This window comes from Dama dama, chromosome 19 (genome assembly GCF_033118175.1).
Source record: "Dama dama isolate Ldn47 chromosome 19, ASM3311817v1, whole genome shotgun sequence".
In the NCBI taxonomy this organism is placed as follows: domain Eukaryota; kingdom Metazoa; phylum Chordata; class Mammalia; order Artiodactyla; family Cervidae; genus Dama; species Dama dama.
The window spans coordinates 80,621,832-80,643,388 of NC_083699.1; the positions used below are offsets into that span (position 1 = coordinate 80,621,832).

Consider the following 21,557-nt stretch of genomic DNA (forward strand, 5'->3'; position numbering starts at 1 on the left):
TCTTTTCCAGTGAGTCAGCTCTTCCCATCAGGTGGCCAAAGTATTGGAGTTTCAGCTTCAGCATCAGTCCTTCCAATGAACACCCAGAACTGATCTCCTTTAGGATGGGCTGGTTGGATCTCCTTGCAGTCCAAGGGAATCTCAAAAGTCTTCTCCAACACCACACTCTAAAAGCATCAGTTCTTCGGCGCTCAACTTTCTTAATAGTCCAACTTTCACATCCATACACGACCACTGGAAAAACCATAGCCTTGACTAGACGGACCTTTGTAGACAAAGTAATGTCTCTGCTTTTTAATATGCTATCTAGGTTGGTCATAACTTCCTTTCTAAGGAGTAAGCGTCTTTTAATTTCATGGCTACAGTCCTCATCTGCAGTGATTTTGGAGCCCCCCAAAATAAAGTCAGCCACTGTTTCCACTGTTTCCCCATCTATTTCCCATGAGGTGATGGGACCGGGTGCCATGATCTTAGTTTTCTGAATGTTGAGCTTTAAGCCAACTTTTCACTCTGCTCTTTCACTTTCATGAAGAGGCCCTTTAGTTCTTCTTCACTTTCTGCCATAAGGGTGGTGTCATCTGCATATCTGAGGTTATTGATATTTCTCCCGGCAATCTTGATTCCAGCTTGTGCTTCCTCCAGCCCAGCATTTCTCATGATGTACTCTGCATGTAAGTTAAATAAGCAGGGTGACAATATACAGCCTTGACGTACTCCTTTCCTGATTTGGAACCAGTCTGTTGTTCCATGTCCAGTTCTCACTGTTGCTTGCTGACCTGTATACAGGTTTCTCAAGAGGCAGGTCAGGTGGTCTGGTATTCCCATCTCTTTCAGAAGTTTCCACAGTTTATTGTGATCCACATAGTCAAAGGCTTTGGCATAGTCAATAAAGCAAAAACAGCATTTTCTATTTTTGGGTACAAGTAATAGTAATTATAACACTTGAATTTCAATGTACTAGGTACTGTTCTGGTACACAAAATGTAATAACTCTCTAAATCCCATGACAGCCCTCCCATTTTACATATGAGGTAAAGGAACAACAGAGAGGCTAAGTAGGTTGTCCAAGATCACCTAATAATGGACAGAGCCAGAGTTAGAAGCCAGAGTCTGTATTCTTAACTACTTTCCTATACCTCTGTGTGAGTCTCACTGAAAGCTGATAGTAATGAGGGTATTTAAATCATGTTTTAATAAAATATACTAAGTACATAAAAATTTTATCCTAGATTCTCATAAACAATGATGTATGAAATTGAAAGAATTATCTGTCATGAGGGTAGTAGATTGAAAGTAACTATTTAAAACAACTGAAAACCTTCCTGTTTAACTCTTTGACCTCAGGTGTTTATTGAAATTTTCAGTTGGTGTAAATTTTTCCCCTCAAAAGAACTTTAATATTTTAAGCATTGTGTTTTTGGTTAATGGCCCATGTTTGATTACATAGCTATTTACAGTATTTGCTACTAAAATTTTAGTGTCCTGATAATTTATTACTGGGTTTCCTTGGTGGCTCAGATGGTAGAGAATCTGCCTGCAAAGCAGGAGACCCAGGTTTGATCCCTGGATCAGGAAGATCCCCTGGAGAAGGGAATGGCTACCCACTCTAATATTCTTGTCTGGAGAATTCCATGGACAGAGGAGGCTAGTAGGCTACAACCATGGGTTCGCAAAGAGTCGGACACTAGTGAGCAGCTAATACTTACTAATCAGGCATATAGTTGGTCTTTGAATTTAGCATAGATTGCCAAGTGAATTTAGGAAACTGTTTACTTCAAATGTGTAATAAAAAGTAGCATTTTAGTACTATTAGGTATTTAATTCTCCACTCTTAAAATCAGGTAATTTAAATTTTAGATGGATTTCTAAAGATATATAAACTCAAGAAATTACTACTGTTTAACCTTTTATGATATCTGTCCCCTTAGACTTCTGCCTTGAAAAATAACTAAATCCTTTTAAAACTTAGAGCAATGTGATTGAAGCTGCTCCAGATATGAAGAGAGAGAGTGAAAAGGAATGGTATTTTGGCAATGCAGACAAAGAAAGGAGTGGGCCATATGGATTTCATGAGGTATGTGTTTGAGAGGAACTTTTCATGGAAGTCTTAGCCTTTTTAATGTCCTCCTGTTTAGCACATATAGAGATGTGTAGTATTTTAAATCTGTGATTTAATTTACTATCATCAGTTCCAATGACTTCATTTCCATTTGAAAGACTCACATATCTAGACACACAAACACACACAACCATGTCTTCAGTTCTTAGTGTTTAAAAGCTGTGGGGACTTCGATAGTGGTTCAGTGATTAGTATTCTGTGCTTCCACTATAGGGAGCCCAGGTTTGATCCCTGGTGTGGGAACTTAAGTTCCCCTGTGCTATGGCATGATCGATCAATCAATAAATAAAAGTATTTCAAGAGGAATGCACCCTCAAAATGCATTTAAACACTTTAAAAGCTGTTGTTACGGCTTCGCTAATAATTATTAGGGAAATAGAAACAAAACTCAATGAGATACCACCTCACATTAGTCAGAATGACCATCATTAAAAACTCTACAAATAACAGATGCTGGAGAGGGTGTGGAGAAAAGGGAACCCTTCCTACATAGTTGATGGGAATGTAAACTTGTCCAGCCACTGTGAAAAACAGTGTGGAGGTTCCGCAAAAAACTAAAAATAGAGTTGCCATATGATCTGGCAATCTCACTTCTGGGCATATATCCAAACAAAACTGTAATTCAAAAGGTACGTGCGCCTGTATGTTCACAGCATCACTATTCACAGTAACCAAGACATGAAAATAACCTAAATGTCCATTGACAGATGGGTGGATAAAGAACAACACATGTAACACATGGTACATAAATACAATGGAATACTACTCAACCAGAAAAAAGGATAAAATAATGCCATTTGTAGGAACATGGGTGCAACTAGAGATTATCATACTGAGTGAAACATGTCAGAAAGAGATACTGTATATCACTTACATGTGGAATCTAAATAGGACAGAAATGAACTTATATACGAAACCTAAGCAGACTCAGAGACTTATGGTTGCCAAGGAGGGAAAAAAGTGGGGGAGGGATGGATTGGGAGTTTGGAATTAGCAGATGCAAGGTAGCATATATATAATAGAATGGACAAACAGCAAGGTCCTACTGTATAGCACAGGGAACTATGTTCAAGATCCTGTGACAAACCGTAATGGAAAAGTATATATGTATAACAGAATGTACTTTGCTGTATAGCAGAAATTAACATTACAAATCAAGTATACTTCAATAAAAACGTATTAAGAAAATAAAAATTAAAGTTTTGAGGTAGTGCTCAGATTTTTAATGACTTTTATATAACAATAGCTACCTTAATAATTATGTTAAATGGTAATGCTTTTTTATGGTGTGAACAGGTAAGTTTTAACATGCAGTCTTAAAGTCACTGAAAATTGCATATGCAGTCCAAGAGCAGTTTCTCTCTGAACGTCTGGTGATGTTTGGTCCTTCCCTCCCTCTTTTTTTTCTTGCTGCTGCTCCGGGTCTTTGTTTCTGTGCCAGGCTTTCTCTGTGGCAAGTGGAGGCCGCTCTCTAGTTGTGGTACATGGGCTTCTCCGTGCAGTGGCTCCTCTTGTCGTGCGTGGGCTTCAGTAATTGCTGTACTTGGGCTCAGTAATTGTGACCTGCAGGCTTTTAGTGCACGTGGGCTTCAGTAGTTTCGGCACATGGACTTAGTTACCCTGTGGCATGTGAAACTTTCCTGGACTAGGGATCGAACCCATGTTCCCTGCATTGGCAGGAGGATTCTTTACCACTGGGCCACCTGCCCTGCAGGGAAGTCCTGCCCTCTCATTCTTGACTTCCAGGCTAAGTTGGCATTTAGTCAAAGATAGTTTTATAGAAGACCAGGTCTTCTGCTTATTTGTAATTAGGTTGTTTATACTCTGCCTATGGTTTTTATTATTTTGTATGTTTCTAATGCTCTGCAGTTTAGCCAACTAAATGGTTATTTTCTAATATTAAACAAATTTGAGGCCTGCCAACAAAATTTGGTGTTTCCTAATAGTGAATTTGCACATATATTTCTTTTTTTTTTTTAATTTTTTTATTAGTTGGAGGCTAATTACTTCATAACATTTCAGTGGGTTTTGTCATACATTGATATGAATCAGCCATGGATTTACACGTCTTCCCCATCCCAATCCCCCCTCCCACCTCCCTCTCCACCCGATTCCTCTCGAAACATCCCACCCTCGCCTTCTCCCAGAGAGTTCAAAAGTCTGTTCTGTATTTCTGTGTCTCTTTTTCTGTTTTGCATATAGGGTTATCGTTACCATCTTTCTAAATTCCATATATATGTGTTAGTATGCTGTAATGTTCTTTATCTTTCTGGCTTACTTCACTCTGTATAAGGGGCTCCAGCTTCATCCATCTCATTAGGACTGGTTCAAATGAATTCTTTTTAACAGCTGAGTAATATTCCATGGTGTATATGTACCACAGCTTCCTTATCCATTCATCTGCTGATGGGCATCTAGGTTGCTTCCATGTCCTGGCTATTATAAATAGTGCTGCGATGAACATTGGGGTGCACGTGTCTCTTTCAGATCTGGTTTCCTCAGTGTGTATGCCCAGAAGTGGGATTGCTGGGTCATATGGCAGTTCTATTTCCAGTTTTTCAAGAAATCTCCACACTGTTCTCCATAGTGGCTGTACTAGTTTGCATTCCCACCAACAGTGTAAGAGGGTTCCCTTTTCTCCACACCCTCTCCAGCATTTATTGCTTGTAGACTTTTGGATAGCAGCCATCCTGACTGGCGTGTAATGGTACCTCATTGAGGTTTTGATTTGCATTTCTCTGATAATGAGTGATGTTGAGCATCTTTTCATGTGTTTGTTAGCCATCTGTATGTCTTCTTTGGAGAAATGTCTGTTTAGTTCTTTGGCCCATTTTTTGATTGGGTCATTTATTTTTCTGGAATTGAGCTTCAAGAGTTGCTTGTATATTTTTGAGATTAATCCTTTGTCTGTTGCTTCATTTGCTATTATTTTCTCCCAATCTGAGGGCTGTCTTTTCACCTTACTTATAGATTCCTTTGTAGTGCAAAAGCTTTTAAGTTTCATTAGGTCCCATTTGTTTAGTTTTGCTTTTATTTCCAATATTCTGGGAGGTGGGTCATAGAGGATCTTGAATTTGCACATATATTTCATAGCTTTGTATTTTTTGTGAAATAGGAAACATTCAGTTCAGTTCAGTCGCTCAGTCATGTCCGACTCTTTGCCACCGCATCAATCGCAACACGCCAGGCCTCCCTGTCCATCACCAACTCCCGGAGTTTACTCAGACTCATGTCCATCAAGTCGGTGGTGCCATCCAGCCATCTCATCCTCTGTCATCCCCTTCTTCTCCTGCCCCCAGTCCCTCCCAGCATCAGGGTCTTTTCCAGTGAGTCAACTCTTTGCGTGAGGTGGCCAAAGTATTGGAGTTTCAGCTTCAGCATCAGTCCTTCCAATGAACACCCAGGACTGATCTCCTTTAGGATGGACTGGTTGGATCTCCTTACAGTCCAGGGGACTCTCAAGAGTCTTCTCCAGCACCACACTTCAAAAGCATCAATTCTTCCACGCTCAGCTTTCTTTGTAGCCCAACTCTCACATCCATACATGACCACTGGAAAAACCATAGCCTTGACTAGACGGACCTTTGTAGACAAAGTAATATCTCTGCTTTTTAATGTGCTGTCTAGGTTTGTCATAACTTTCCTTCCAAGGAGTAAGCATCTTTTAATTTCATGGCTGCGGTCATTATCTGCACTGATTTTGGAGCCCAAAAAAATAAAAGTCAGCCACTGTTTCCCCATCTATTTGCCATGAAGTGATGGGACCAGATGCCATGATCTTAGTTTTCTGAATGTTAAACTTTAAGCCAAGTTTACCACTCTCCACTTTCACTTTCATCAAGAGGCTCTTTAGTTCCTCTTCACTTTCTGCCATAAGGGTGGTGTCATCTGCATATCTGAGGTTATTGATAATTCTCCTGGCAATCTTGATTGCAGCTTGTGCTTCTTCCAACCCAGCATTTCTCACGATGTACTCTGCATGTAAGTTAAATAAGCAGGGTGACAATATACAGCCTTGACGTACTCCTTTTTCTATTTGGAACATTAACAGACTTCATTTTGTTTGGTCTGCTTGTAATAATGATGCCTTTAATTCATTTAGATGCAGGAATTGTGGACCAAAGGAATGTTAAATGCAAAAACCAGATGCTGGGCTCAAGGCATGGATGGATGGCGACCACTTCAGGCAATACCCCAGCTTAAGTGGTGTCTGTTAGCCAGTGGACAGGCTGTACTAAATGAAACTGACCTTGCTACCCTGATATTGAACATGTTGATCACAATGTGTGGATATTTTCCAAGCAGGTAAAATGTAACTGAATATTTCCATGGTTAACAGGGACTCTAAAACATCTTGTTTTCCTCATTTTTATGGATGTTTTCTAAGGCATTGGATTTTTCTAGTGACTTAGAGCAAAGATTTTCCATTTGTGGCTTTTTGAGGGAATGCTCTTTTGAATTTTGGAGCTTCTTGAAATAAGATATAATGAAATAATTTGCAAATTTTATTGATAGGGTAGCTAAAAAGCAACTTCCTCTGGGAAACTTCAAATAATCTTGCAAAATTGAGGTTTACTAGCTGTTCTCTATCAACAGTACAAGTTGTCATATTCATGTGATTGGGGTAGGAACATTTTGAAATAAACACACTGTAGTTTATAGTCGTGAGTGCCTAGTGCCTGCTCCTGATCTGTCAGGTTAGTCTCTCCTGGTTTAAGAACCTGAGTCTAGGCCCATGTCTTGCCCCACTTGACTAGTGAAGGTGAGACTATTTATCCAGTGATAGTCATAATTGTAACCCTTGCAAAGAACTTTTCAATATTTATAAAAGTTGAATATATATCATCTCGTTTTGTTACTGTAATAAAGATATTTTGTCATAGAATTTACTGATTAGTTGTTGATCTTATAGCACTTGAGGCTTTCATAATTCCAGTTCTCTAAAATATGAATTCAGGTCAGGCTTTAAAACATACACTTAGTATTTAGAAGTAATGCAGCATAAAAATTAAGGCCTCACCTGGAAAATACTGAGAGTAGTTAAATTAACATTTAAATTTATGTGAAAAGGTTTGCTATGCCCTTTGGGGGGAATATCCACTGACAGTGTTTGGACAACATCAAGTTTAATCAGTTAAATAGTAAGTAAGAGCCTCTGGCTGTTCTAGGGTACTGTTTTTCAAGGAAATCTTATGGAAGGAAATGAAATCCTATTAAGCAGTCAAATAGATTTAAACCAAAATACCTAATCATGTTCCCAGCTGTATGAGAAGTAAGTCATCATTAACAAAAAAATAAGGTAACATGCTTCATGCCTAGTAGAATGTCACATGCTCTGAACATACAAATTTTAATAAATGTATTAAATATTGACTGTAGAAAATACTTTTCTAGGGATCAGGATAATGCCATCATTCGGCCTTTACCCAGAGTGAAAAGATTATTGTCAGACAATGCTTGCCTTCCCCATATAATTCAGGTAAGTTACTTTTATGTAATAAACTAGGAGTAATATTTTAAGAATCATTTTCCCTTATTTAACTGTATTGTGACCACCGGTCTTTGTTTTATTGTAGTCTATTCCATTTTCAAAAAACATGAATTACCGTGGAAGGCTGTACATCCAAGAGCCTAGAATTGGGAAGGCTCCAGGCTCCAGAATTATTCTCAAAATGTTTTATTTATTATCCATTCTTAAAAATCACAACAACATAATAACTGAAAGGTGATATGCTGAAATTTATGGTGCATGACGGTGTTTTTAGGGGTACTGTTTTAGGGAAGCATACCAGCAGGCCACAGGTGTAGACATGCTGGGTTTTTTGTTTTTTTTAATTTTTTCATTTATTTTTATTAGTTGGAGGCTAATTACTTTACAATATTGTAGTGGTTTTTGCCATACATTGACATGAATCAGCCATGGATTTACATGTGTTCCCCATCCTGATCCCCCCTCATGGATGCCGCAGTCTTGTCAGCGTTTTGAGTCTTCTTAGTTATATGCTTCCATGAATCTCAACTGATCCAAAGTGTTGAGTTGAAATTATGTAGGATATACTAAAGTATCTTTTATTTATTACTTATTGTTATTCTACTCTGTGGAAAGTATGCTGCCTAAACTCTAGATGAGCCCTAAGTAAGTGAGGTCCTTGAGATTTCAGGTCATGGTTTTCCCTATCTATTGATTATTCTATTGTCAGATCTTATTTTTTATATTAACCACACATTTTGTGACTTTAAAATATGTCAGTAACTTGTGCCGTTTGTGTTGTACTTCGGTGTGAGAAGGGAGAGGAGAATTACTCAGTATCATACAGATACATAGGTGCCTGTGAAAGTCACTGGTAATGAAAAAAGCTTCTGAATATGACAGTGACAGGACCCTATCAACTTTTTTTTTTTCTATTTATTTTTATTAGTTGGAGGCTAATTACTTTACAATATTGTAGTGGTTTTTGCCATGCATTGACATGAATCAGCCATGGATTTACATGTATTCCCCATCCCGATCCCCCCTCCCACCTCTCTCTCCACCCGATCCCTCTGGGTCTTCCCAGTGCACTAGGCCCGAGCACTTGTCTCATGCATCCAACCTGGGCTGGTGATCTGTTTCACCCTAGATAATATACATGTTTCAATGCTATTCTCTCAAAACATCCCACCCTCGCCTTCTCCCACAGAGTCCAAAAGTCTGTTCTGTACATCTGTGTCTCTTTTTCTGTTTTGCATATAGGGTTATCATTACCATCTTTCTAAATTACATATATATGCATTAGTATACTGTATTGGTCTTTATCTTTCTGGCTTACTTCAGTCTGTATAATGGGCTCCAGTTTCATCCATCTCATTAGAACTGATTCAAATGAATTCTTTTTAATGGCTGAGTAATATTTTAAAAAAATCTTCCCCAACTTCTGTTATTTAAGCATGCCGGCTTTTCAGTGTCCGTGTACTCTTCTGAAGAGCACTGCATTTATTTCTTGCAGCTACCACCACCCTAGCCTAGATGTCTCTGTAGCTGCACATATGACATGGTACAAGGAGAAGGGTTTGTTTTCCATCCTGGACTCTCTCCTCATATAGATAAAGGACCGTGCCTAAAACATCTGCCTCTGGCCAGCATTTTCCAGTACTTAATAACTGAGAGGAAAGAAGTAGATGTAAACAAGATTTTGGGCCAGGAAGGATTGACTGAAAAACAAATTTTAAGAGATGTGGTCAGCATACCATGAAGTTTTGAGGGAAAGATATATTTTAATTAACCAAAAGTTCTTGGTAATATCTGAGCAAGTATCAATAGAATGACAGAAGAAATTTATTGATAAACCTAGCTGCTTTTAAGCAGTTTGTGCCTCCTGTATTTTTCTTATACTGTTTAAAAAAAAAAAAAGTTTCTTAGAAGCTGTTTTTGTTTTCACTTAATTTTCTGTATTCTGGGAGACATTATTCTTGCTAAGCATAGTTAGGCAGCCGTAGTGTTTTTCAGGAACATTATCTGTCTACATTGCTCAGTACAGTTTTCTGTACATCATTTGCCCTTAAGAGCAATAACCAGTTTTACCATCTAATAAAGCTTCACGATTTTTGGAATTGTCTAGGATATAGCAAATGAATATCGTAGGTTTTCTGGTATAGTCACTATTTCAGATATTCTAGGTTGTTGCCTGTTAATTTCCATATTTTTGTTAGAGTGATATCGAATCTTAACACCATTAACTCTAAGAAAAATCCTGTGTTATTGTGTCTCAGTTTTTCTTTTGTGAAATACGTCATAGTACTATTTTACTGTATATAATCTAAATACCTTGTTGAACAGATAAGACACCAAAAACAGAAAAATTTAAATTACTTGAAGACATATGGCTATGCAGTCTCATATACTGAATCTAGAACTTTGACCCTTAGTCTGAGCTAATACTTATTTTCATTATTGAAATTTTTTTACTGGTAGCATTTGACTCCAAATTGGGGATTCCTCAGAAGGAAATGTTCATAGCAAATTGAAATGTTACTTGTGTTAAGATAAAACTTACTAAATTTATCAGGTGTTTAGTCATAGCAGTACTTGACACTTTTTTTTTTTTACTAGTCCATGTGCATTCCAGAGTTTCCAGATAGTTCCTTCAGTATTGCTAGATCAGATTTCTGGAGGTGGCATCTCTTGGTGCTGTCTGGTCATAGCAGCCCTGCTGGTGTTTGGCTACCCTCTTACCTTGTGCTTGCACTTACACTATTTTTTTAGTGCTGTGTCACTGAGAGCTGTGCTCTGCTCAGTTCTTTTGAGTTCTCAAGTAGTCTTCAGAGGAGGCTTCATTTCAAATCAACTGACCTGAAACTAACCCAAAATGTAGCTACTCTTTTTCCCTTTTTTTAAAAAAATTTATTTGTTTATTTATTTTTATTTTTATTTTTTTTCCATTTATTTTTATTAGTTGGAGGCTAATTACTTCACAGTATTGTAGTGGTTTTTGTCATACATTGACATGAATCAGCCATGGATTTACTTGTATTCCCCATCCTGGTCCCCCCTCCCACCTCCCTCTCCACCCGATCCCTCTGGGTCTTCCCAGTGCACCAGGCCCGAGCACTTGTCTCATGCATCCAACCTGGGCTGGTGATCTGTTTCACCCTTGATAATATACATGTTTCGATGCTGATCTCTCGAAACATCCCACCCTCGCCTTCTCCCACAGAGTCCAAAAGTCTGTTCTGTACATCTGTGTCTCTTTTTCTGTTTTGCATATAGGGTTATTGTTACCATCTTTCTAAATTCCATATATATGCGTTAGTATTCTTTTTCCTTTTGTCATTAACAGAGATGTCCATTTAGGAAGAGTCCTGCACAGAAAACAATTTTACCTCTAATCAAACAAAACAGCTTCAGGCATTGTTGGGCTTTTAATGAATAAGCTTTGATTAATTCTCTATTTTACTATCTCTGCATTAAATCTATAAAATATTTTTCAAATCTGCTTAGAAGCTGGTAGATAAACATACTGAGTCTAATTTTAATTTTACTACTTACTGCTTGGCTTCCCTCATAGCTCAGTTGGTAAATCATCTGCCTGCAATGCAGGAGACCCGGGTTCAATTCCTGTGTTGGGAAGATCCTCTGGAGAAGGAAATGGCAACCCACTCCAGTATTCTTGCCTGGAGAATCCCGTGGACAGAGGAGCCTGGCAGGCCTCAGTCCACAGATCACAAGGGTCAGACAGGACTTAGTGACTAAACCACCACCACCACTTACTACTAAGGAGAAACTGTAACTTCAGCACATGAAATGCATAAACCTAAGATGAATGATGATGTTGCAAGTTTTAATAGCCCAGTAACAAAAACATTTTATTTCTCTTTTTAGCTACTGTTGACCTTTGATCCTATCCTTGTTGAGAAGGTTGCTATTTTGTTATACCATATTATGCAAGATAACCCACAGTTACCTCGACTTTATCTAAGTGGAGTATTTTTCTTCATCATGATGTATACAGGCTCCAATGTGCTTCCTGTTGCTCGGTAAAGACTCTAATGATAATTTATATGAAATTATTTGAATTGTACATGGACAGATTTATTAAATTTATATTTTGTGAGCATATCATTGCCTTTATTATATTTTTCATTTTAAGAGGTGTTTATATGTCTGAAAATTTGAAAATTAGAAGATTGGGGAAAAGTTTTTCAGAATCACACCATTTTATCACATTTTACATAAAAATTGTACCATCATCTAGTATTTTAATCATACAGATTTAATATATTTTTATTTTACTTTTTTCCTAAAATTGAGTGATTTTTTATGTTATATAATTATAATATGACCATCATTTAAAAACTTTTCTAATTTATATAAATTCTTACCTTAAATAAAAATTCAGCAGTTTGAGAATATGGATTTACAAGTTTAAGAGACTTTTATGGCTTTTATTTATAAAAAAAAAAATCTGGTCTTAGCAAGTTCCTACTGTATAGCACAGGGAACTATATTAAATATCCTGTGATAAACTGTAATAGAAAAGAATCTAAAAAAAGAATGTATGTGTATAACTGAGTCATTTCACCATATAGTATAGAGACTGGCACAAAATTATAAATCATCTATACTTCAAAGAAAACAAAAAAAGACCCCATCTTAGAAAATTAAGGTTTAAATCTAAATCAGTTCCTGTACCTGATAAGTAGTTTTTTTTTTTCCCCTAGATTTTTGAAGTACACACATACCAAACAGGCCTTCAAGTCAGAAGAGGTAAGCCAGATTAATCCTCTGAATATGGGACTTAATACTGGGGAACCTGTCCTGGCACAAACATTTCCTAAGTTGTATATGTTTATTGGATTATAAGCACTTGAAGGCAGATACCATTTTATCCGTATTTTGCTTTCCTTGTGGTACCTTGCACAAAGAGTCTAAGCTAATGTTTTAAATGTTAAAAATAAATGTTGCCTATTAGACTTAATATTTAAATTATAGATATGATTATAACCTGACATTTGCTATCTATGAGTATAATTTGTTCCCTTTGTGTAAAATTTAGGTAGTAGTGGTAATAAATAATTCAGTATTTGCCTGAGTCTCATATAGTCAGCTCAGATTCAATAAGACTCTCACGTTCTTTTTGTTCAGATCCCAGTGTGGGAGAAGTGCTGAGTTTCTGTTTTGAGGCTACTTAGTTTTTCAGGTGCTCTCAAGTATTCTTGTCATTTTACCTTGAGGAGGAATAATAGGAATATAAAAAAATGAGACTTTATCCAGGTCGTTTTGACAAATGTAACTTTGTACGTACATTTTGCAGAAATGTTTACTGTAAATAAATAACTGAATCTTGTTTGAAATTTTGTTAGACTTTTCATGAAACATTGATTTTCAGATTTTATTGAGGGTGGTATAAATCAAAACTGGACCTCTGTTTAAGAGACTAACCAAGGAATGTTACACCACTTTGACAACAGACACAAGACCAAAACTGCATGTTTTATAGAGAAGCCAGTAAATCCCTAGAAAGTAATCTATCTACAATCTAATAATATTAAAGTGATGCCCATAGAAGTATGGTTTCCGTAGCTCTGTACTAGAAAATGAGAATAACAAGTTTCTTAAAAAGTTGCCTCTAATGCTACCACATTAATGCAACATAAAGCACTTTTGTCATTCTTTTTTTTCCCCTTTTTTCTGTGCAGTTATGTATATGTAATTTTTTTTTCAAATTTTACAGTATAAAATCATTTCACCTAACTATTTTGAATAGTTACAGCAAACCAGTATTTGTTTATAGCAGAACTCTAGATGTAGAACCAAATAATAGTGTTCTAAAGAACAGAACAGCAGTTCGTCGCCTAAAAGTTTAACAGTGAATTTATGGCTTTTATTAGTAAAAAGCCTGAAAATATTCATCATCTAATTTGTCTTTGCACTAAGTAGTAAAACCATATGTGGGCTTTTTTCACTTCTTTGTCAGATCCTAGAGGAATGAATTGTCCTCAGTTTGCCTAGAAGGAAATAAGAAAAGTATTTATAGTCCCTAGAGTTCCCCGGCCCCCCCAGTTAGGTAAAGAAATGAGTTTAAAAATTTACCATGATAAAAGTACGAACATTACCCTGACTCCATTTGGCCAACCAGAGAATATGAAGTTCTTAATACCATTAATTACAATTACTTTTAATCGAAATTCTCCATCTAAGTTTTAGCTACACTTCATGAGGATAGGCTCTTTAAGATCTTGATTTTTCTAGACTTATTTTTGAAAACAGAAGCATGTGTCGGTTGGGAGCTACTGCCGACAGTGTAATAGAATAATTGATGTAAATCTTTGCAGGATGTTCCTTTTGTTGGTCACTACCATTACACACGGTCAAAGGCCAAATGCCCTAAATAATGTTGGCAGTACCTGACCCTGAGGAGAGTTACGGCTGCTGCAGGGCTGAGGGGGTAGTTCCATCTTAGAGCTCATGCCAAGGCAGTTCATACCAGAAACTTTGACCTTCTCATTTTGCCATTTTTTTTCATCAAATTTCCAAAGCATAAAAGCAGTATGTTCCAATTAGCTTCTTAAAATGTTCTCTAATACCAATTCATTTATTAGAAAACTGGAAGATAATTAAAGTTTTAAAGTGTTTCTAACTATGTTTTGTTTTGTTTTAAAGACAAAAGGACAGGATATTTTTCAGAGAAGTATACTTGGGCACATTCTACCAGAAGCAATGGTTTGTTACTTAGAAAATTACGAGCCTGAAAAGTTTTCTGAGATCTTTCTAGGAGAATTTGATACTCCAGAAGCAATCTGGAGCAGTGAAATGAGGTAAATAGCCAGTCGATTGTATTTTATACACAGTCTCTCAACCTTTTGCCATCTGATTTGACTTCTATGAAAAGATTTACTTTCACTAGTTGCATAACCTCAAGCTACAGTAGTCATTGGTGCCAAATCAAGTGACTTGTTCACAAGGCCCTCAGCTTTTTTCCTGTTCTAACGTGATGTGACAAAATTACTGTTACCTTAGTAGAGTTTTGCATAAGGGTGTGGAGCCTATTATCACTGGTACTTTCAGGCAATGAATTAATATGTATGTAAGGGACATATGGGGCTTAAATTAAGACACTTCTTCTGAGTATTTGGGAATAGAACTATGCCCACAAAAAGTAAATCAGACTAGAGATACCCAAAGTCATTAGGGCTTCCTAGCCAGCACCCATTGACCATAATCTGGACTTTGCCAGAAGAATGCCATAGGAAAGTCCATATTCCACCAAGAAAAAGGAGAGACCCAGAAGCAAATATCAGTACCCATACAGGCTGTGTCTGGTAAAGTCTTGGCAGTTCATGATTCCAGTGTCAAGTCTGCCTCTCTGAACAACTCCTCAGTCTTCTTAGCTGGATGGCAGTTGATTTTCTGAGTCAGTTACCCACTCTTCTTTGGCTGGCCCACACTCACAGTGCTACCTGCTGGTCATCATTTGGCTTCTCTAATAGTTTGACCTATCGGCCTGACATGTAACAGCCACCAATTTGAATATATTCTGTATGACTGTCATATTTTTCATTGGGAACAAATGTATAGGAATATGAATAAGTTTATTATAATCTGTGTAATATTTTTCTTCTGAGATTGGTTGGTATGAGTCCCTCATTTAAAGGATGTAGCTTTGTGAATCCTGAGCAGATTCAGTTTCTGCTTAGCTGAGGGCCAGATCCTAGGTTGTGCTAAATTAACTAAAAGCCCATAGAGTGAGTTTCTTTGGGGAGAGAGCTGACTTGATTCCATGGCTGTGCCCTCATGCATGCAGATTTCATACCTTGTGATCTTCTAATGCTGAATTTTCAGTAAGAAGGGTTGGTATTCTCAGTCTTTTTCTCTTTGGTCTTCTCTATAGATAGTATTACAAATAAATTTATATCCATAGAGTGTTTTTACACAGTAAGTTTAGAATACTCTAACATTCTTAAAGCTCTTATTTTAGGTCAGTAACTGAGTTACTCTGAAGAAGATCCATGTAATTATCTTGCGTGATTTCCTGTCATAAACTTTTCTTTAAAATAAAAGATAAAATGAAATAGGGACTTCCCTGTTGGTCCTGTGGTTAAGGCTCTGTGCTCCGAATGCAGAGGGCCAGGTTCAATCCCTGATCAGGGAACTAGGTCTCACATGTCTCTGTTAAGATCTGGTACAACCAAATAAGTAAATATTTTTAAAAATAAATAATTCCATCATAATGCTTGGAGACTTTTCTAATTGTAGGCGCCTCATGATAGAGAAGATTGCTGCCCATCTTGCTGATTTCACACCTCGTCTTCAGAGTAACACAAGAGCACTTTATCAATATTGTCCCATCCCAGTTATCAACTACCCACAACTAGAAAATGAACTATTTTGTAGTATTTATTATCTCAAACAACTTTGTGATACACTCCGGTTTCCAGATTGGCCAATTAAAGACCCGGTAAGTCAGCAGATTAATTTGTGCCTTCTTAAATCATAAAAATAACCTCTAATCGCTTCTGGGTATTTCTTCTTTCTAAGAAGGATAATAGATTTCTTAAATAGTTCTTTTTAGTTCAGCACTGTATAACTCGAGTGTAGTTTGGTGTATCTGGGTAAATCCTAAACTGAAAGACAGTTTTTTCAGGGAGCATAAAAGGGCTTTACAATCTTGATCTTTTCTGACAAAAACAAACTCAAATTTCATACATGTAACAGAATTTGTTGTTGTTCCATCACTCAGTTGTGTCTAAGTCTATTCAATTCCATGGATTGCAGCGCGCCAGGCTTCCCTGCCCTTCACCCTCTCCTGGAGTTTGCTGAAACTCATATCCATTGAGTTGGTAACGCTGTCCAACCATCTCATCCTCTGTTGCCCCCCCTTTCTCATGCCCTGAGTTTTTCCCAGCATCTGGTTCTTTTCCATTGCATCAGCTCTTTGCATCAGGCGGCCAGAGTATTGGAGCTTCAGCTTCAGCATCAGTCCTTCCAATGAATATTCAAGGTTGATTTCCTTTAGGATTGACTAGCTTGATCTCCTTGCTCTCCAAAGGGCTCTCAAGAGTCTTCTCCATCACCACAGTTCAGAAGCATCAGTTCTTTGGTGCTCAGCCTTCTTTATGGTCCAACTCTCACATCGTACATAACTGTTGGAAAAACCATATTTTTGACTGTTTGGACCTTTGTTCGCCAAGTGATATCTCTGCTTTTAAATATGCTGTCTAGATGTGTCATAGTTTTCCTCCCAAGGAGCAAGCATCTTTTAATTTCATGCCTGTGGTCACTGTCCACAGTGATTTTGGAGCCCAGGAAAATAAAATCTGTCACTGCTTTGCCCTTCTGTTTGCCATGAAGCGATGGGTCTGGATGCCATGATCTTCGTTTTTTGAATGTTGAGTTTCAAGCTAGCTTTTTCACTCTCCTCTTTGACCCTCATCAAGAGGCTCTTTAGTTCCTCTTCACTTTCTGCCTTTAGGAGTGGTATTATCTGCATATTTGAGGTTGTTGGTACTTCTCCCAGCAGTCTTGATTGCAGCTTGTGCTCCATCCAGCCTGGCATTTTGCATGATGTACACTGCATAGAAGTCAAGTAAGCAGGATGAGGGTATATAGCCTTGACGTGCTCCTTTGCAAATTTTAAACCAGTCTGTTGTTCCATGTCCAGTTCTAACTGTTGCTTCTCTACCTGCATACAGTTTTCTCAGGAGACAAGTAAGGTGGTCTGGTAGTCCCATCTCTTAAGAATTTTCCACAGTTTGTTGTGATCCATATAGTCAGAGGCTTTAGTGTAGTCAATGAAGCAGAAGTAGGTGTTTTTCTGAAACTCCCTTGGTTTCTCCCTGATCCAACAAATTCCTCTGCCTTTCCTAAACCCAGCTTGTATATTTGGAAAATCTCAGTTCACATACTGCCTGAAGTTTAGCTTGAAGAATTTTGAGCATAACCTTATTAGCAGGTAAAATGAGTGCAGTTGCATGGTAGTTTGAACATTCTTTGGCATTGCCCTTCTTTGGGATTGGAATGAAAACTGACCTTTTTCCAGTCCTGTGGCCACGCTTAGTTTTCCAAGTTTGCTGACGTATTGAATGCAGCACTTTAACAGGATCATCTTTTAGGATTTGAAATAGCTCGGCTGGAATTCTGTCACTTCCATGAGCTTTGTTCATAGTAGTGTTTCCTAAGGCCAACTTGACTTGATGCTCCAGGATGCCTGGCTCTATATGAGTGACCACACCATCATACTTACCTGGGTCATTAAGACCTTTTTTTGCATAGTTCTGTGTATTCTTGCCACCTCTTCTTAATCTTTTAAGAGACTGTATAATTATATAATATAATTACATATTATAATAGCTTGGTAGGAGCTTGTCTTTATAAGAGATTGATTAAACTCACAGATGCTGAAGTTAGGCAGTCTGCGGTTGAGTTTGTTTGGCCATTAATAGCTCATCAGTCTAGGATATGAGTGTCAGTTTGGGTGTGTAAGGCTCCAGTTTCTAATCCTGGACAGGCTCTTTGTGGGTCACCTATTTGTGGGCCTCCTAGGTTACTCTGGTAAAGAATCCTCCTGCAGTACAGGAGACACCGGTTTGATTCCCTGGGTCGGGAAAAACCCTTTAGAGAAGGAAATGGCAATCCGCTCCAGTATTCTTGCCTGGGAAGTCCCGTAGACAGAGGAACCTGATGGGCTACAATTCATAGGGTTGTAGAAAGTTAGACATGACTTAGCAACTAAACAGCAACAACATAATATTGAGTGTATTGCTTGGCTTCTCTAAACCTCAGGTATGGTAATAGTGCTGTTACTAATAGCAGCTATTCATGTGGTAAGATTAACTGAGAGTTCACATAAAAAACATTGCATTAATTCCTGGAACACTCTTACTTTTGCCAATCCATTACTAATTCCTACGTTTTCCATACTTTCTGTTTCTTTAACAATTAAAAGGAGAGACAAAATTTGGCAGAAAATTACAATACCACTTTAAAAAAATAATAGTCCCATAACAAATACTTTGCTACCTAACATTCAACAATACTAGAAGGAAATTTTGATTATTTGTATTTAGAAAGCTGTTTGTTGTTTAGCCTAAAATGTCAGTATAAGTAAATATAACACAATTCCAGAACTTACAAATTATATTCTGAAATAGTTTTACTTTAATAGACATAAATTTTGATTCTGTCTTTAAGGTCAAGCTTCTAAAAGATACCCTTGATGCTTGGAAGAAGGAAGTAGAAAAGAAGCCACCTACAATGTCAATAGATGATGCTTATGAACTGCTTAATCTCCCTCAAGGACAGGGACCGTGAGTCATTTTCAATATCATCTTTCCCCTTCTTTGTGCAGTTTGTCTTATACCTGAGAAAGACATTTGATAGCAGTGTGTCTAGAATAGTAAATGACATATAGGAGAGAATACAGATTTATTAATTAATCTTTGAAGTTTTATAATAGAATAGATATGATAGGAAAAAACAGTTTAGAAGTCATTGTAAGTATAGGCTGAAAGTTAAAATTTTACCAACATAGGTCCTGATATTCAAAGCTATGGTTTTTCCAGTAATCATGTATAAATGTGAGAATTGGACCATAAAGAAAGCTAAGTGTCGAAGAATTGATGCTTTCGAACTGTGGTGTTGGAGAAGACTCTTGAGAATCCCTTGTACAGTGAGGAGATCCAACCAGTCAATCCTAAAGGAAATCAACCCTGAATATTCATTGGAAGGACTGATGCTGAAGCTCCAATACTTTGGCCACCTGATACGAAGAACTGATTCATTAGAAAAGACCCTGATGTTGGGAAAGATTAAGGCAGGAGAAGGGGACGACAGAGGATGAGATGGTTGGGTGGCATTGGACTCAATGGACATGAATTTGAACAAGCTCTGCGAGTTGGTGATGGACAGGGAAGCCTGATGTGCTGCAGTCCATGGGAATGCAAAGAGTCGGATATGACTGAGTGACTGAACTGAACTGAAAATTAAAATAAGTTAGAATTATAGTTTAAAGTGACATTTTGAAAAGTTGGTTTAAAAATAATTCTTAGTTATTTGAACCCCAAATATGGTTTTGTAATTTGAAGTGAATATGGTAACCTTGTATAGGCAATTTTTTTTTTAATGGTAAAGATAATACATAAGAATAATCTTTATCGATGATCCTACATATAGGGCAGCAAAGGCTACACAGATATAAAGAACAGACTTTTGGACTCAGCAGAAGAAGAGGGTGGGATGATTTGAGAGAATAACCTTGAAACATGTACATTACCATATGTAAAATAGATAACCAGTGAGAGTTTGATGCATGAAGCAGGGCACCCAAAGCTGGTGCTCTTTGCAGACCTAGGTGGGATAGGGTGAGGAGGAATTGTGAGGAAAGTTCAGAATGGAGGGGACACGTGTATACCAATAGCTGATTCATACCGATTTATGACAGAAACCATCACAATATTGTAAAGTAATTATCCTTCAATTAAAGTAGATAAATTTAAAAGATGTATTTAAAAAAAGAATAACCTTACTTAAGTCTTACTCATTTAATTAGGTGCCTAATATATGATCATACACAGTAAAAGTGAGGGTCTTAAAATAATCATTTTAGAAGATTGTATAAATATTTTTCTTGCATGTTATTCAGTTCATGAAACAATTTTCCTATTTTGCAGGCATGATGAGAGCAAAATTAGAAAAGCTTACTTCAGACTTGCACAGAAATATCATCCTGACAAGAATCCAGAAGGGAGGGTATGTACTGCCTTCGGATTTAGGGCCGTGGGGTTGACTTAGCTTTTCTTCTACTGCTGTTTCAGGTAGAGAAAAGATATACTTATGCACTAGTGTCTGCCTCATGATATATGTCTAGTATATGTTAACTTAACTTCTGGTCCACGTGCTCATGTTTTTTGCATAAATGGTCATCTCTCATTTTATCAAAAGGACTGCTCTTTGACTAGTGTGTGTGTGCTCAGTCGTGTCTGACTCTCTGTGATCCGTGGACTGTAGCCCACCAGGCTCCTCTGTCCGTGGAATTTTCCAGGCAAGAATAAAGAATACTCTAGCAGGTTGCCATTTCTTTCTCCAGTGGGTCTTCCTGACCTAGGGATCAAACCCACATTTCTTGGCGTCTCCTGCATTGGCAGGCGGGTTCTTTATCAGCTGAGCCACTGGGGAAGCACGACTAGTAACTTAGGGTTTTTATTCTCTTCCCTTACCCATGTTTGTTTGAAAATTAACTCTAATGGGCTGTCACATGAGTAATTGAAGACAGCTAGGAGATGGGTGAACTTAATTCATTGCCACTCAGATTGCTTTGGGTGATTTATTTCTTTCTAATGACATCCAGCTTCTTATGACTGTTAATGAAAAAACAGAAAATTTGGTTCAGAGTTAAAGTCATCTGGTGCCAGCATCCCCTGGTCTTGTCTTTTGTGGCTTCCTACTCTAATGCCAGTGGGCACTCATAAAATCACGTAAGGACCACTAAAACTAGTGCTCATAATTTGTTGCTAGAAACTTCAGGTAGTTTTCCCTGATTCAAGGCTAGTGTTTTTTATTAGAGATAGGCAATATTCCTCAGTAGGAAGATAGCACTGGAAAAAACATCACTTTTATGTACTTAAGGTGTTTTTAATCAAAAACCTGGGACATCTTTTGAGAAATTTAAAGCAGTTCAGATTCATCTAGGAAAGAAAACAATCAATATAGGAAGTAATTTTGAAATCAGTATTAAATTTCTACACTTAAGCTACCAGATACTAACTACTCTGTAAAACTACAATAGTAATACAGTATTCTACTGGCACAAAGATCAACATATAGATCAAGGAACATTATAGGATAGTAATTAAGAGTGTGGATATAGGAGTCAGACATGGATGTGAGTCTTAACTCTGTCAGCAATGGGCTTGTGACCTTAGGCAAGTTATGTAACATCTTCTTAAAAATGAGGTTAGTAAGGGT

At 37.5% G+C, this 21,557-nt stretch overlaps 1 protein-coding gene across 2 annotated transcripts in view; it reads left to right on the top strand.

Annotated features, from left to right (window-relative positions):
* Positions 1 to 21,557, top strand: part of DNAJC13 (DnaJ heat shock protein family (Hsp40) member C13) — a 155,238-nt gene that overhangs the window by 85,482 nt on the left and 48,199 nt on the right. For both annotated transcript variants that reach the window (XM_061167595.1, XM_061167594.1), the window contains 9 exons: positions 1,970 to 2,074; positions 6,222 to 6,424; positions 7,514 to 7,598; positions 11,478 to 11,632; positions 12,317 to 12,362; positions 14,259 to 14,413; positions 15,852 to 16,053; positions 18,786 to 18,901; positions 20,264 to 20,342. In XM_061167595.1, the coding sequence (XP_061023578.1) occupies positions 1,970 to 2,074; positions 6,222 to 6,424; positions 7,514 to 7,598; positions 11,478 to 11,632; positions 12,317 to 12,362; positions 14,259 to 14,413; positions 15,852 to 16,053; positions 18,786 to 18,901; positions 20,264 to 20,342 (1,146 nt within the window). The remainder of the gene's footprint in view (positions 1 to 1,969; positions 2,075 to 6,221; positions 6,425 to 7,513; positions 7,599 to 11,477; positions 11,633 to 12,316; positions 12,363 to 14,258; positions 14,414 to 15,851; positions 16,054 to 18,785; positions 18,902 to 20,263; positions 20,343 to 21,557) is intronic.